Genomic DNA, 16,350 nt, shown 5'->3' on the forward strand with positions numbered 1-16,350 from the left:
AGGCGGGAGCCGGGATGGGCGCAGCTCCGCTCCCCGGCGCGCTGGGATTTGTAGGCAGCCAGCTGGTTGGCGTCGTGCCCGGGCCAGACTGCATTTCCCAGCTGGCATCGCACAGGATCACGGGCACCTGGGCCTGGCTTCGGACACAGCCGCGGTCACCCTGGGCAGGGGACTCGGCGCTGCTCCTGCTTGCGGAGCCCTCTCGGCGCTTGTGCTCAGATCGCTGTCCATAAGCCGTGATGTCTTATTTCTGCAGCTGGAGTATTTATAGCGTGCCTCTAGTCCTCTCATTTCCCAGCCCCTGAATGGTTGTATTTTTGACCGAAAAAAATGGGGGTACCTGGTCCAGAGTGACTCGTGGTGGATGCAGGGATGCAGGGAGCAAAGGCAGGTGCAGAGCATGGCACGTTTGTAATTTTACTGTAATTGTTTTGGGCCTCTTTTCCCTTTTTTTTTTTTTTTTTTTTTTTTTTTTTTTTTTTTTTTCTCTGAAAGCCATGTCTTACATGCTGTCCTGAGTAGCGTTGATTTTGGGGCTAGGATTTTACTTTTCTGGGTAGGTGTGGCACCCAGCCTGTGGGGCTCATGGTGCCAGGATAGTTCAACACCCCTTTTCTGTCCAAGAGTGTGACTGTCAGGGATATGGGGGGAAGAGGATGATGGGAGGGGGGTTCAGGGACCCAGGACCATCCTGCAGTTTTTCCCTTGCCCCACTGCTGGAACAAGATCCACTGCTGCAGCCTGCCCATCCTTGGAGACCAAATGGAGACCAAACTCACCTGCACTAAGTCTGAGCAGTTGTCCACCCACATGACATCAGGCTATCACCAGGATAACCAAATTTCCTCCCAAAATGTGGGAAGGCACCAGGGTCCTGTGCAACTTGGTCTCAGTGAGGTCATAGAATCATAGAGTGATTTTGGTTGGAAGGGTCCTAAGGATCATTTAGTTCCACCCTTTCCACCATAGGCAGGGATGCCATGCACCAGATTAGCTTGCTCAGGGCCCCATCCAACCTGGCCTTCAACTCTTCCAGGGATGAGGCCACAACTTCTTTGGGCAATGTGTTCCAGTGCCTCGTTACCCTCTGAGTAAAAAATTTCTTCCTAAGATCTGAATCTCTTCTCTTTTAGCTGTCTCTAGCAAACAACCTGTTGAAAATGCTACTTACATGCTCAGCTCTTAGTGTGCATATGCAGACTCCCCTTTCCCTGGACCGATTTTAATATTCCTTATTCCCCCATCCCCATAATGCATTTCTCTTGTGCATTCCTTGGGACTTCCAGTTTAGTGCAAAAAGTTCCTCCAGAGGTTTGCTGCAGCATCATTCCTGCAGCATCATTCCTGCATCTCCTGCTCCTGGAGATGGTGCTTTTCTGAGCAGCAGGAGTGCAAGGCCCTTGTGAGTGTGGCTATTTTTTGGGTGGCTGAGGGGCAGCCCTAGCCCCTCTCCTGTGGCTAAGCACCAGCTGTGGCAATGCCTTGGTGGCCATGTGAAAATCTGGAAGGGCTGGTGAGTCAGGGTGGTGGGGCAGAGCTGGGACAGCTCTGGTTTCTGGGGCATCTCCTCCCATCACTACATCAACCACTAGACACTGGCAGTTTTGCAGTATGGCTCCCTGCTTCTGACATCACCCCAAATTTACGTGGCAAAAAGGTAGGTTTTGCTGAATTGGCAAGGGAGGAAGTTTACAAGCATAAATTTAATGCAATGGAAGCCTGTGAAATTGCTTCTGGCTGTGTGCCTGGTGCTTCTGTTGGTGCTGGAGGATGAAACCACCCAAGCAGCATCCCCTTGTCCTGTCTGTCCTCCTTGCTGTGTTGTAACAGAGTATTCCTGTTCATCCACACACACATTTTGCAGGCCCTCACACAGTGCATGCCCTGTGGGCCAAGGAGCTGTCCTTCCCCAGTGCAGAGCTCACAGGGATGCATGCAATCGTGCACCCATCCCCTTGAAAGTGTCCATTCCCTTGTGCTAAGTGCCTGCAGCCGCACAGTCCAGCGCAGCATCGCTGCAGGGATAACTTGGAGAAGTGAATTTCCCAACGCATGGAGCCGGGCAGCAATGCCCTCCAGCTTCTTGCAGGCAGGAGGGCAGGTTTTGCTTCCTGGTCCAGCAGGGAGTTCCCCGCTGGCTTTTCGCCTGCATGAACGCTGCTTGGGTCAGCGGTGAGGTGGGGCCAGCGGAGCTGCTGGGGCCACCCGGCTCCTGAGCTGGCAAAGCAGACTTTCCTGTTTCAGCTGTGCAGTGCAGCCACCATCCCTTCTGCACCCTCAGCTGTGTGCCTGCTGGGCTCCCATCTCAGCCCACAGCATGCCCCTGCCACACGAGGCAGCTTGACTGGAGCCTGGGCAGCAGGGAGGGGAGGCTGACGCTGGGAAGGATACTTGTCGGTAAGTCTGGATTTGGGAACCCAGTCAAGACAGGGTGGGAGTGAGAGTCGGGGCTCCCCCAGCCCCCTTTCCAGGACCATGGATGCTTGATGCTCCCTGCAGACTGCCCACTGAGACTTTGCCTCCTGTGCCAGACTGCAGCAGGGCTGTCCCCATTGTTCCCAAAGTGGTGCCTTAGTTAATTCTTTGGGGTTGGGATAAAGGTTTTTTTTTAAACCAGGGTCAATGTTAGACTAATGTGACACAGCCTGTGGCAGGCAAAATGTACTGGCACTCCTAATTGTGTGCTGGGTGTATGCCTGCTTGCCTGTGCTGTCCTGTCCACCCTTCACTCCAAAGCTGTAGTCTGGCACCTCTAAAATGCCTGAGCGATGTTTCGGATGTTCAATGACACAGAAGTCCCAGGTGGCTCTAGACAAGTGATTTAACCTGCACTTGTTGTCCCAGCAATGATGCCACGGGGGTGACAGCAATTCCCACATCTCTCTAGCCCCATGCCCACATGCAGCAAAGCACACTGCTGGAAAAAGAAAGGGTGCATGCTGGCTTCGCGGGCTCAGCGAAGGGAAGTGCGGACGTGGTCTCCTCCTGCCTGGGATGACCCCCATGCAAGGAGCACCTTGGGATGGGCAGAGCGAGGTGGAGTTGGCTGCTTGAGCAGGGACCCGCTGGAAGGCAGGGCAGGAGGCTGGGCAGCCACAGGCACATACCTGCCAGCCCGGGCAGCGGGGCTGGGTGCCACCATGCCGTGGTGGCTGCAGAGCCGCTCACCGCGCAGCATGGCTGCGGGCACACCTGTGCTGCTGACGCGAAAGGAATTTGGCTATGAGGAAGTGTTCACGCTAGAATAAGAGCTTTGCCATGGGGAAAGCAATGCTGTAAAACCATCCTGCTTTGAATCTGAAGCCTTTCCCCAGGCTGTGTCAGCGTTGCCATGTGCACAGGCCGAGCTCACGGAAAGTTTCCGAGCTGGTGTGGCCCCAGCCTGGTGGCAGCACTGCCACCGGCAACGAGGGCACCAGCCCTGTTGCAAGCCCAGGAGCCAACCTTACCACTCCTCAGCCCTGCGACAGGAGGGAAAATAGCCAAAAAGGGGTGTTAGCTGATGATGGGGCTTTCCTGGAGCTGAGTGAACCCTTCAGCTCACTTGCCTGGCCAGGGAGGAGCCAGCATAAAACAGCTCTTGGCTTTTGTCCCCTGCAGCCAAATGATTCCTCTTCTCATAACGCCCTGGACCCCTCAATCTCTCTGCTTTCAGCAGGCAGACTTGCAAGGATATGAAGGAGAAGGCTTCATGGGAGGGGCCGGCTGGCGCAGAGCCCTCCCTGCCAGCAGCTCCCTCCCGCTCCATTTCACATCTCATTGTCAATGTGGCCAAGCTCTAATCGCTTACCCTAAGCTCTATATTTTAATTGTGTTTGCTGTCATTAGAGCCCTGGGCTGCGGGAGCACACGTGCTACCGGAGAGGAAATCCCCACCCTGTTAATTTTGCCTGTGTTCCCAGGTCACCCCAGATTAGCCATGGCAGTGGCAGCCAGGAAAGGCAGGACTACAGCCTCCCCACACACCGGCATCACCACCACGGTTTGGCCGGGCTCCCTGGACAGCTGGCTTAGCTGGATCCCGCGTGAGTACAGTGTCTCCTGCCCTCCTCTCCCAGGCTGTGTTACCTGGTAGGGCTGCTGGATTCTGAGGCTGGGTATTCACTTCACCCTCCCTTCAAATTCCATTTTCTAGTAGGCTCCATCAGGGAGGTATTACTGCAGAGTGGTACCACACTGCTTCAGAAGCAGAGGGTATCTTTGCTACCCATTTGGGGAATGGTTTTCAGCCTCAGTCTCCCTGGATGGGGCCTGTCCAGGATTCTAGGGGCAATTTTGAAAGTACAACCCCTTAATGCTGAAGGACCAGGAAGAGGTTTAAATGTACTCTGTATGTTTTGCTTTGTTTTAACTCTTTTATCCAACTCTGCTCCCTGAACATTGCACCAGTACCCAAATGGGCGCTCATCACTGTGGCTGTGGCAGGGGCCATCCTCCTCCTTCTCTTCCTCATCTGCATCATCAAGTGCTGCTGCACCAAGAGGAAGCCCAAGAAGAAGGAGAGAATTGGCTTGTGCGTCGTCAGCAACCCCACCACGATCAACCTTGTGCGTCCTGCCTTCCCCCCGGTCCCTCCTCCCTCCTCCCTGAGGGGTTTGCTGCTGCACTGCCCAGCCCCAGGATGGTGGGAGCATGGCATGGCAGGGATATAGCTGAGTGTTGCTCTCTGCCACAGGTCCAGCCCGAGATGGAGGACCTGGAGCGGGAAGTAGAGCAGAAGAGGCGAGGAAAGCTGCAATACTCCCTGGAGTACAACTTCCGCATGCAGGAGGTGGGGATGCTCATGGCCCTGGACAGCAGGGAAAAAGCCATGCTCTTGCATGGTCACTCTTTGCTGCCCACTGAGGTGGACGTGCCCTCTCCCACCTGTCTGCAGCCCACTAGCTCTTATGCCTGCATGGTGTCAAGGCATTCCTCACTGCTGCACTCACTTCCCACTGAGCCCCCTGATGCCTGGCCCCATCCTTCTCCAGCCGGTGACCTTGTGCCTCACTCCTCTCCAGCTGAAGGTTGGCGTGAAGCGGGCAGTTGAGCTGAAGGCCATGGACAGTGGAGGCACATCTGATCCATATGTGATTGTCTACCTAACATCCGATAGGAAGAAGAGATATGAGACCAAAGTTTACCGCAAAACCCTGAACCCCATCTTCAATGAGAGCTTCACTTTCCAGGTACAAACCAAAGCCAATGATGTTTTTTTGGTCCCATCAAGAGTGTTGCATAGACACTGCTCCCTGGGCAAAAACCTCTCCAGACTAGGAGATGCTTGTGCAATCAGGACTGGGAAAGGTGAGAAAGGAGTACCCTCATGGGGCAGGGCCACCACTGAGGAGTGAGTCCAGGCTTTTGGGTCCTCCCCTGCAGGTACCCCAGGCTGAGGTGTCTGAATCCACACTGGTGATGCAGGTCTATGACTTCAACCGCTTTTCCAAGCATGACATCATTGGTGAGGTCCGGCTGCCCCTGGCCAGTGTCAACCTGCAGCATGTCATCGAGCAGTGGAGTGACCTGGCGGTGGCCAGTAAAGTGGAGGTTGGTCCTGGTGGGTGGGAAACTGCTGGGAGGGATGTGCTGTTGCTTGGCTTGCCACCACTCCAAGAAGCAAGCCCTTAGGGACAAGCATGAGAGTGGGGGAGATTCAGGAAACCTGGGGCCAGCCTGGTGCTCCAGCCTCAGGTGAACTGGCTCCTCTGCCTGGTATTAATTACTGGCATCTCTCCATCAGGAAGAGCATCTGGGTGAGATCTGCTTCTCTCTGCGCTACGTCCCCAGCACTGGCAAGCTGACGGTGCTCATCCTGGAAGCCAGGCAGCTGAAGCGGATGGACTCTGATGGACTCTCAGGTCAGTGGGGGCTGCTTGTGCTCAGACCTTCCTACTCCTGCCCAGGCCTCAGTGGTAGCACCAAGAGCTGCAAAGCCTTGAAAACTCTTGGTGTTAAGATCTGCTTCCTGCTGTGACCACCATATTCAGTCCTTGGCTGATTCCCAACACAGATACTCCAGCTTTGGGCAGTACTGGAGGTGTCTCCCAGGAGGAGATGCCATGGCTGGATTGTACAGGCAGCTTGGCAGGAGGAAGTGAGCTCTGAGGTGGCTTTCTCACCATGAGGAGTGACAAGTGGGATGCCGTGGTCTCCTTGGGAATGGCTCAGGAAAGTTGTTTTGTGGCTGAGTTCTTCAGTCAAAAACTGTCACTTGTGCCAGGTGTGCCTTCTCTCTCTTCAGATCCTTTTGTCAAGGTGCATCTCATACTGAACAGGAAGAAATGGAAGAAAAAAAGGACAAGTGTGAAGAAAAACACTTTAAGCCCTTACTTCAATGAGGTGTTTGTTTTTGAGGTGCCTTTCAGTCAGATCCAGGTGGGTTTCCCTGAAGTGCCCAGGGCTGAGCAGGTCCCCACTGCAGCAAACCTCTTCCCACTGACCCCCTTTCTTGTGTTCCCTCCCAGCATGTGGACGTGGTCATCTCCGTCTGGGATCATGACAAAGTGACCAAGAATGAGCCCATCGGCAAACTCTTCCTGGGCTGCCGAGCCACAGGCAACCAGCTGCGGCACTGGTCCGACATGCTGTCCAACCCACGCCGGCCCCTTGCCCAGTGGCACATCCTGCAGCCCCCGGAGGTGGTGGACAAAGCCCTGGGACTGAAGTCCCACCTCAAGCTGCCCCTGCACTCCAGATAGTGGTGGTCTCCTTCTCCACCCAGGGAGCAGGATGGTGGGCTTGTGGATGAGTGAAGAGGTTCTGCTCAGCAAGCTCGAGGCATGTTGGTCCCAGCTCATTGTCAGCAAAGAGGGGACTGGGACTCCTTCTGGCCAAGAGATGATCTGGCTACTGGTCAGCTCATGCTCTGTGTTACACCTGGGTCAGGGCAGCTCAGCATCCCAGAGGAAGGCTGGACATGGAGCAGAAGGTGCTAGAGGGGATGTCATGGGTGCAGGAGCCAGCTCATCCCAACTGCTCATGGGCTGGAGGGGAAATACACAGAGCTTCAGGCTCATGCAAAACAGAGTCCATTGATATTTATAAAGCAGAGGGTTAACGTGCTGGTGGCATGGGTGGGAAGTTTCTTTAGTGGTGAATAACTTGGCAAGAAGCGTGTTCTTGGAAAGGCTTCATGTTTCCTGTGAAGGCTTTCAAACAAGACCAAGATATTGAAGAATGTAAGAGAGAAGGAATACAGGTGGATGAGGAAGGTGCTGGAGATGCTGGACTAGCTCTTTAGTGTCTGCAGTGTGTGCTCTGTGTCCAGGCTAGAGGCTAAATGAGAAGCAATGTGGCTTCACACTTAGCCCGTTCTCAGCCCATGATGATTTGTGCACACTAAGATGTGATTCAGGCTCTGGGACTCACCAGTGGCCATCCCCATGCCTCCTTTCACCCCACATGGTCCTACAGGAGTGGCACAGCAGGGTTTGCACCTCTGGCACCTGGAGGTCCTGCCAGGGTGGAGGGGGATGAGGCTCTTGCTTTCACACTGTGATCACACCACCCTGGTAAAGGCTGGCTTACAGCCCTCATGTCACTTCTGGGCAGGTTTCATGTTTAATCTGGAGGCTTTTTGTGGCCACATGTCCTGCCCCACCCTGCTTTGTGGGCCTTGGTGTTGAGGCTACATAAGCAAAGATCTCTCCTAGAAGGATGAGGGCATGGAGTGGTGCTGCTACATGCCCTTGAGTATGCTGCAGTTTGGGGTGACTCCAGAGCAGCTTTTCTGAGCCATCTGCAGGAGGAAGCTCCCTGCACTGGGAATTGCTCCTGTTCTAAAATCCTTCTGCTACAAAGCAGCTGCAGAACACAAGATCTGGGCTCATGCTGTGGAATTTTGGCCCCAAAGAATAAAAGTCCTCTTCACCACAGGGAGCTGCAGGCTCAGTGCTAATAGCTATTGCCTTGACTCTGGAGGGGAGAGAGCCTGGCACATTAATGAAAAGCTATTAATATTAAAAAGCAGTTAATCTGTGATTAACCAGAGCTCCACAGAGTGACTACCCAAGAGTTAAACAAACATGAAGCTGAGGAAGATTATGAAAAGTCTCGATAGAGATTAATGACCTGAGCTTAACCACAAAAAGCTGCTGCTGTGTCTGCCTCTTGATGAATATTCTCCAGGCTTCGCTGTGGCCATGAGGAGGGGAGAAATGACAGGGTGGTTTTGAGATGACTGTAACAAGTGAAGTGTGGCTTCTGCTGGGGAAACAGCATCTGCTGGCAGCTGCTAATGAGATGGAGGAGGAAATCAGTCACCTGAGAAAGACTTGGAGGTTTTAAAGCCTCAGCCTTCAGTCTCAACATTAGAATCAGCCTAGAACAGGCTGTGCAGAAGGGAACATGTCTGAATTGGGTTTGGCATTCCAAATCTATCGCCAGGTTGGTTTTTGGTGATGCTGTTGTGGTGATTTAGGGCCATGCAGCATCTAGAAATGGCTTTTGGAACAGGCAGTTCTTATTTTTGTGTGTGTGTGTGTATATGTGCTTTTTCCAGTCCCCCTATTTTGAAGTCACAGCCTTGAGGTTCACTGCATAATTTATGGAGCTGGGCATAAAAGTATGTGCATATTAGTCGCAAAACAGAGACAGCCCCTCCTTGAGAAACATTACTTACTCCCCATACCAGTGCCTGCCCCTTTTCTCTCCAGCTCTGGTCTTGCTCAGTGCCTGGATCACCAGCGCAGTGCTGGGTGAGCAGAGCTGGAGAGGGAAGCCCATGGTGCTTTTAGGGGAAAGGCTGGGGAATGTGGGAGTGAGCACCCAGCTGGGCTGGCTCTGGGCAACCTGGAGTGAGCCTTTATGCAGTAAATCTCAGCAAACTGGGTTGTTTGTTCAGGAGGGAGAGGCGAGCAGGTGAGGATGTTCTCCACCCAGCTCCAGTTTTTAATGCACCACCAAGGCTGCTTTTTCCCTCCGTCATCATTTCTCTTTCTCAGTAAGCCTTGTGTGCTTACAGCACGGCTTTGAGCACTCTCCTCCTCTGGCAGGATCCTCTTAGTATCTGCTGGCAGCTGTTTGAAGCAGGGCTGGTGGATCTGGGCTTCATTTCATGCCTTATTTCACCCCAAATGAACACAGCGTGCTCGGGAGCCTGTTTGCAGGGAGGCAGACAGCCCTGTCTCGTGTGCAAGCCATCTCCTTTTCACCTCCCTGTGGCCTTGGCGGGGCTGGTTGCCCCTCATCGATCAAAGCCAGATGTCTGAGCATCTTCTGCCTCACCAGTGCTCCTCCTGCACTTGCAGGGTGGAAGATGAGACAGGAGAAGTAAAGGAGGGGGAAAACCAACTGCTCAGCTTTCGTCTGTTCTGTATTCCCGTGTCTACATCTAGAGGGCAGGGCAGTACGTGCTCTGAGCTGGGTCCCTGTGTCATCTGGTCTGCGGCCCCCGTTAGAGCCTCACCAGCCAGGATTTCTTCTTCCGGAGATGGAGCCCGTGTTCAAGAGGGCGAGAAAGCAGCGATGCTCTGCAAGCCCCTTCCCGTGGCTGCACAGCCCGCTGGCAGCCATGTGGCAATGCTGGAGGTGTCCCAGTGGCTTTTCCCGGGAGGCAGGAGCCAGCCCTTGCCTGATCCTGCGCCACAGGAGCGAAGAGGGTTTTGCTGGTGGTTAAGGGGGGCAAAAGCAGGAATCCAATCCATCCAAGGTGCCCAGGTGGTTGTCGGGGGAGTTTGTCTTTCTGCATTTAATTAGCAGCTTTGCAGGTCAGTGGCAGGGCAAAAAGCAGGGCTTGGGCCAAGCAGAGGTCTGTTAAGAGACAAGAAGCACTGAAAATTGAGGTGTTTGTTATTAAGATTTATAATCTCGATTATTTACATCCAGATCCAAGACTTCTGATCTCCAGAAGTCCCTTCCAAAGTTAATTATTCCCTCATTCAGTGATTTTTTTTTGGTTATTTGTCCCTGCACTCAAGGAAATCAAATGGGAGGGCTGCACAAGGAGAAGGCTGAGCCTCATATGTGCTTGTCACCAGTCGTCTGCAGTGAGACAAAAATGATTACGGGCTGTCATCGTTCGGCCTGGGTATGGGCTGGCTGTCCTCCAGCCACAGATTTTTTGGCTAGTCTTAGAGTTTTTGAGAGCTGGAGAGCATCTAAGCTCTTCTCACTAGGAGCAAGCATGCCTGCTTTATAAATATTCCTTAGCTAGCATCTCTATGCCTTGCAATTTTATGGGCAAAATGTGTACTTTTGTCATGCATGGGCTTATTTTTTAAAAGCTCCAGCTCCTGGATCCTTATCACTAGTTTCCTTTCTCTATCCTCATTCTCCTACCTTTTTCTCTCCCTTTTTCCTCCTCCCTTTTCCTAGCCCCTTTCCCCTGCTCTGACTGCTGCTGGGGCTCTTCTATTTGGGACTGTTCCTGCCCCAGGCTGGGCTTGTTTTGCTTCTGGATACAGAAATATTGTTTGGACCACTTTACATCTCAGTGCTCTGCCATGGGCAGGAAGGGAGGGGTAGAAGCCCCAGACAGTCCAGTCTGAGGAACAGGAATAATAATGGGTGCACAGAGGTGCTCCCCAAAGTTCCAATTTGAACTTTGTGGGCAGACCTGGAAAAAACAGACTTCTAATTTCTCCAGATTTCAGGTCTAGGTGGGATGGAACCAAAGGAGAAGCAGCATGAAGATTCCATAGCTTTTATGCTGCTGGGCAAAAAGTGCTCCCTGAAGAAGTTCAGCATTCTGGGTGAATGGGTACCCATCAGTGATGACTTGTTGCATGTCAACAAGATGGGAATTTCTCAACCAGCTTTGCTGACTTCACAGAGAGGTGATGAAACCCCTGCAGGCACTTATTGCCACTCAACTGCAGAAACAAGCACAGAGTCAGTTAGGAAAAGGAGTTTAACTGAGCTGAAAAGAGGCCTTGACCTGCAAACAACCCAACCCATATCGTATTTTACATTATGTGAGCAGCATCTGGGAAGATGGTGGGTTTGCAAACGAGCATTTCATCACCCAGCTCGTGAACATGGACATTGCAGATGTCCTTGTCTGAGCCTGAAAAACTCTCTGTGGGAAACGGGCACTTTGAGTTGTGAATCAGTCATTGCTGACTTAGTAAATAAACACTGCCCTCTTGGCAGAGCTGGTGAAGAGCCAGTGCCCATGAAAGAGGTGCCTGTCTCACGTGGAAACCAGCCCAGATGGCATCTGGTTTTGCCCTGGATAGAGAGCATTTTCCTCTTAACTTTTACATACAAGTCAGAGCAGTTTAGACAGAGAAGCCTGAATCTTGGCATGAAGGTTTTCACTTAAGACAGTCCAGTTAAAACACTTGGCTTTGGTGTACACTCTGGATGTGACAAAGGATGTGTTCACACCTGCAAAGGCCACTCCTGAAGGTTTCTCTGCTTTGGATGCACTCATCCCACACCACCCCCAACTTTTTGCTCGGGTCTGCCTTCATAAAAGAACATTCATGTTCCAGATACTCTGAATTAATTTCCTTTGGGGATATTCTTGAGAGATGTTCAGTGGGGTTGGGTGCTGAGATTTCGTGGCGCAGCCCTCTCCTACTCTGAGCTCATCCCCTCCATTGCCAAACCTGGATGAGAAGCACCTCCAGAAGAGCTTCCAGAGGCCAATCTCCTTGCAGCTGTCTTCTCCCAAGGCTTTCTCACTGTGTGCAGGTAGGTGAGGCTGCCAAGGGTCTTTGCAGCTGACAGGTGTTTTTTGTAAAATGAAGTGTCTGCAGTTTACAAAAAGCCAGTGTGCTTGGAATGGATAAATTCTGGAGAATCATTCCTTGCATGGCTACTCGTTTGTAGAGCAATTGCTGACCTTGGGGAGAGAAGAGCTTTGTGATTTATCAGTTTTTCTTGAGCTCTGTGGCCTTTTTTTTTTTTTTAACCAACACCATGTTCTTGGTGCTGCTTTGTCTTGGCACAGAGAGCCTGAAAGACCTTTTGAGAGCAAAGACATATTTCAGCCATACTCATTTGAGCACACATTGAGCACATTTGAGAGGTCTCAGCCTGTTCTCCAGACACGTTCTGGGTCATACCCTGGTCTTAACCAGGCTTTGAGGATGTGCATACACATGAAGGATTGTGATCAGGTGTTGGGTCACTTCAGTAATACTATCCAGGGGCAAGCTGGGTGGAAATTCCAGAGGGATCACCTCCTGTACACATTAAATGCTGAAGGCCTGGGCACAGACCAGTGCTTGTCAAAGGTGTTCACTTTCCAGGGGGCTGCCAACTCAGCCTGGGGTCATGGAGGAAGTGCCACACTGTGGAAGAGTCCAAGGCTTCTGGTCCTGGGCAGAAGTGAGAAAAGCTCCTCAGAGGAGTGAGGTTTGTGCCCAGGGCTGTGCTGTGAACTGAGTGATCCTAACCCTGGCTATGAACACAGACTCTCCATCACTGGAGACTGAAGCCCCTGTATGCTACCATGGTCAGAAGGGACTTCATCCAAAGGAGTTTTCCTGGTTTTTACCTTCTCCCTCAAGCCTCTCTTCACCCTTCTGTGTTTTCATTTTGAAATGCTGCCCTTCCTCCAGGCTCCAGCTTGCAGCAAGCTGCAAACTCTTTGGAAGCCCACACCAAAGAGTGTCCCTTTGGAGTGGAAGGGATCATTAAAATGCCTTGTTTCTTTTCAAGGCCATATATCGAAAGCAGCCATGTGCGAGTACTTCTGTGTGTCCATAGGAAGTTGTTCTGTTCCTACAGGCACTTGTCCAAAGTTGGTGAGTATAAAAGTGAAGTGAATGAAGAGGAGGGTGGGGATATGGTGTTCATAGTCCTGCAATGTGGCAAGATAGCCGGATAACTCTTCTTAGCACCATCAGCAGGAGGCAATGACTGCTTCAGCAAGATTGGTTTGCATGTCTCCTTGCTTGTGCAGCTGCAGAGATGAGCTTTTATGGTCTCACCAGTCCTTTTTTTAATACTGTTTGGCAGATGGAAGAGGCTGAGAGCAGAGGGGCAGTCCTCAACATGGGGTCCCTAATGCAGGCCCACAGATCCAGTCCCAACCCTGCTCCTCCCCTGCCTTCTTCAGCAGACTCCCCTTCAAGGCCAAGCTCTCCTGTCACTTGTCCCTCTTTTTGCTGATGTTGTGAGCCCAATTTCAGCCCCCGGCACCACATGCCAGCTCCAAGAAATCCCTCAGGAGGAACAAGAAAAAGCTGCATCCCAAGGAACCCACTTTTCAGGAACCTGTGTGTTGCCCCTTCACAGGACCCATCATCACTCAGGTAACTGACTGCATCCACCTGGGGAACATCAACAGTGGGCAGGGCTGTGCCTGGACAGCACTGACAGCTTCAGCAGTGACAGCTTCAGCAGTGACAGCTTCCCTGACATGAGCTGCCTGCCCAGCGATGGCAGCCTGAGTGTCATCCCCTACTTCTGCCACGGAGAGGGTTCTGCTCACACCTCAAGGCTGGCATCTGGGCTCTGCTCCATGGGGACTGTCATGGAATGGGGCAGCCCTGTTTGTGGGATATCAAAGTCTCACTGGAAAAAGGGAATTGTGTCCTCATCCACTGGTGGAATGATGGCCTCTCCCAGGGTCCTGTGTGCATCATTGTGTAGCTGATGGTCAAACACAGCATGAAGCAGCTGTCAGCTTATGAATTTGTGATGTATCTGCTGAACATGAGGAGTGTCATCAGGACCTGCTAGTGGATTTAGAGCCTGAGGGCATCAACATCATGTGCCTGAAGCACTCCCTGTCAAGGAAGATAGCATGGAGCTAAACAGAGAGGGTGGCTGTGGTGGTTGGCAGCTGCCCTGTACAGGAACAGCCAAAAACCTTAATTCCATTTCATGGGCCAATGAGGTGACTGTAGCTGTGGGATGTAGGGCAGCACTGGCACAAAGATGTGAAAGTGATGGTAGAGTTCCTGGGGGTTGTGTCAGCAGAAGTAGAGAAATGGGGAGCTCTTTTAGGGACACACTGGAGGGAGCAGGTGTGTCCTGGACAGGATGGGAGCCATGTGCTTTGCTTTGGTGCAATGTGATTTTGGGAAAGCAAAGGGCAGTCAAATACAGGTTTCCCCAGTGATCTTGCCTGAACTTTTACTGTGATCATCATTGCTGCTGAGTAGCATGTTTGTGTTTTGCTAGTCTGGTGTCATAGTGCCTTTCCATTTGATCCTTGTGGGATGCTGAAGAGGAGGCAAGGTGTAAAGGCGTAGGAGAGTGTCATGAGGAGCAGCTTGCATGGATTCATCAGCCTCATCCTTCCAACACGTGGTGATTCCGTGGAGGAGCCTGGCCCAGAAAAGCTACACCTGAGTAAAAAACACCTCTAAAACATCGTGCAGAAGCTCCTGTGTGTGACAGGTCTTCCCTCTGTCTGACCTTACAGGATGGTGGAAGTGCTGTGGGAGTGGTGACCCACACCCATGGGGCATTCCTCTAGCTCAGGTGGAGGGAAATGAGGGAAAGGAACAAGGTCAGATGCTCCACAGGAAAGTACCCAAGTATGAACAGTGCATCCATTCCTGGCCCCTGCCTAATTACCTCACTAATACCTAATATTCAGATCCAAACACCTCTTTGAAGGATGTGCCTGGAGCTTCCTTATGCCTTCATTGAGCTTTATTGCAAGAAACTTGTTCTTTCATCACTCAAACACTTCTATAATTCCTTTGGAAACCTCCGTCTTTCCTAATGTTAACCATGGCTCCTAACTTTGACACGGATTTGTTTTTCTTTTCTTCCTTCTCTTCACTGGGTTTCTTCCTCATGCCATTTAAGTCTGGTGCTTCTTTCTTTTTCTGGGAGAGCTGCCTTACAGCTTAATCCCTGTGCAAGGCAGTTCCATGGAAAGCCTTCTGCAGACTTGGAGACCTGACCTTCTGCTCATCCTATTATCACATCCTCACCATCCACTCCTCCTGTATCCTACAAACACTCCTGTTGGCCAATATTGTGGTCATGGGACTTCTTTCTTTGAACTTCATTCTTCCGCTATATCAGGCCAATGCTTTCCTGTCACAAGGTGATAACCACACCCTTGAAATTCTGAGCATATTTCTTTTGCTGTGCTGCATGTCTGGACTCCAGGAGGTCCAGAATGCCTTCCTCTCACAGAGCTGAAGGAAACTCCCTGCCTGTGGGGAATTTTGAATGGAGAACTCCCCCAGTTTTGATTCCTCCACCAAGAGCTGAGCAGCTCTCTGGAGGACTGATGCACCAGCAAAGGCCAGAATGTGTAGCTGCAGCATTTCAAAGGGACATACTCCAAGTGGGATATGTGGGTCCAAGTGGATCCAGCCTTGCCCACGCTAGGGGTTTCTCCCTCCTCCACCTATACCAGGCACACCCCTGCCAGACACCAGCCCCATACCAAGGACTTGCTCGTCCTTCAGCAGCACCTGCAGCAACACTTGTGTGGTGCTGAGCATGGTGAAACAGGAAGCCTGCAGCAAGGGATTTGCCACTGTCTATATAATGTCTGGGAGGCGCCTGCAAAATATTGTCAGGACCATGTCTGAATCAGCCTAAAGAGCCCTGGCTGGAAGAGGAGGGAGCGCCTGGCCTGGGGGAGGAGAGCAGGAGCTGTTTGGGTCCCTGTCTCCATGGGATCCCCTACACACACTCTCTACATTGCTGTGACAAGGGCTGGGGAATATTTCCAGCCACGTTTCCACCTGCTTCTCCTTCAGATCCATGGAGATATGGGTCTGGGTCATCCCACAGAGGGGATTACCCTTCTTGCTGTCACATGGAGCTTCTCCCCCATGCTCTGCTGCCCATGCCCCTGGCTGGATTTGAGGCTTCAGACTGCCTGCAGCAGATCCATAGCTTGTTTTTCAAAAAAAACCCCTGAGTTGTGTTGAAATATTTCACACAGGGAAGAGCTACAAGTATTTACTGTGGGAGGGAAATAATTGAGGTTAAAAAAGCATGCTAGTGCTAGATGACTTATTAAGGGATTGCTCTTGCATATGGTGTTGGCAGTGGATATTTGGGGTGCAAGCTCTTTCCTCTCTTCCTGAAGGGCAGAGTTGCTCCCAAGCCCTTGAAGGCAAATTGAGTCATGCCCTTGTCCATGGATAAGCCACTCTTTGTATCCAAGGGGAAAGTTTAATTAGAGGGCTTGCAGATGGATAGCTGTGTGCAGGGAGCCTGGGCTCCCCACAGATTTGAAGCCATATCTATTTTGACTGGTTGGTGGCAGGAGAAGGGAGAGGAAGGCTCCCTACTTGGCACTTCTGAGGAAAAACACCTCCCCAGCTCCTCCAGATCCCACGGGTAGAAGATGTTCTCCTCCTCCCCACCCCTCCTTCTCTGGGGGCTGCCCTCTCCTGTTCTCCTGCCGGCCTGGCCTGCCCCAGCCAAGGGAGGTGCACAGCGGACTCTTGCACATCATTGGTCTGAGAAGGTCTCCATGCCCTTAAAGAG

General features: G+C 51.9%; 1 protein-coding gene across 1 annotated transcript; it reads left to right on the top strand.

Moving 5' to 3' along the window:
- The first annotated feature begins 3,911 nt into the window (after window positions 1-3,911).
- On the top strand, window positions 3,912-6,683 carry SYT8 (synaptotagmin 8). Its single transcript, XM_041415116.1, has 9 exons — window positions 3,912-4,025; window positions 4,390-4,547; window positions 4,676-4,771; window positions 5,004-5,171; window positions 5,365-5,532; window positions 5,726-5,843; window positions 5,996-6,079; window positions 6,227-6,360; window positions 6,450-6,683. Exons 1-9 carry the CDS (start codon window positions 3,920-3,922, stop codon window positions 6,681-6,683), a joined length of 1,266 nt encoding a protein of 421 aa, XP_041271050.1. The 5' UTR covers window positions 3,912-3,919.
- Window positions 6,684-16,350: the final 9,667 nt, after the last annotated feature.

Source organism: Onychostruthus taczanowskii, unplaced genomic scaffold, assembly GCF_017590055.1.
Source record: "Onychostruthus taczanowskii isolate IOZ18803 unplaced genomic scaffold, ASM1759005v1 scaffold49, whole genome shotgun sequence".
NCBI lineage: Eukaryota > Metazoa > Chordata > Aves > Passeriformes > Passeridae > Onychostruthus > Onychostruthus taczanowskii.

What these genes read in the sequence shown, in the direction of transcription:
- SYT8 (XM_041415116.1), top strand. Translation starts at nt 3,920, where the DNA reads ATGGCAGTGGCAGCCAGGAAAGGCAGGACTACAGCCTCCCCACACACC. An exon ending in ATGAGAGCTTCACTTTCCAG is followed by an intron (nt 5,172 to 5,364) that starts GTACAAACCAAA and finishes CCTCCCCTGCAG; the next exon opens with GTACCCCAGGCTGAGGTGTC. An exon ending in GGACTCTGATGGACTCTCAG is followed by an intron (nt 5,844 to 5,995) that starts GTCAGTGGGGGC and finishes TTCCCAACACAG; the next exon opens with ATACTCCAGCTTTGGGCAGT.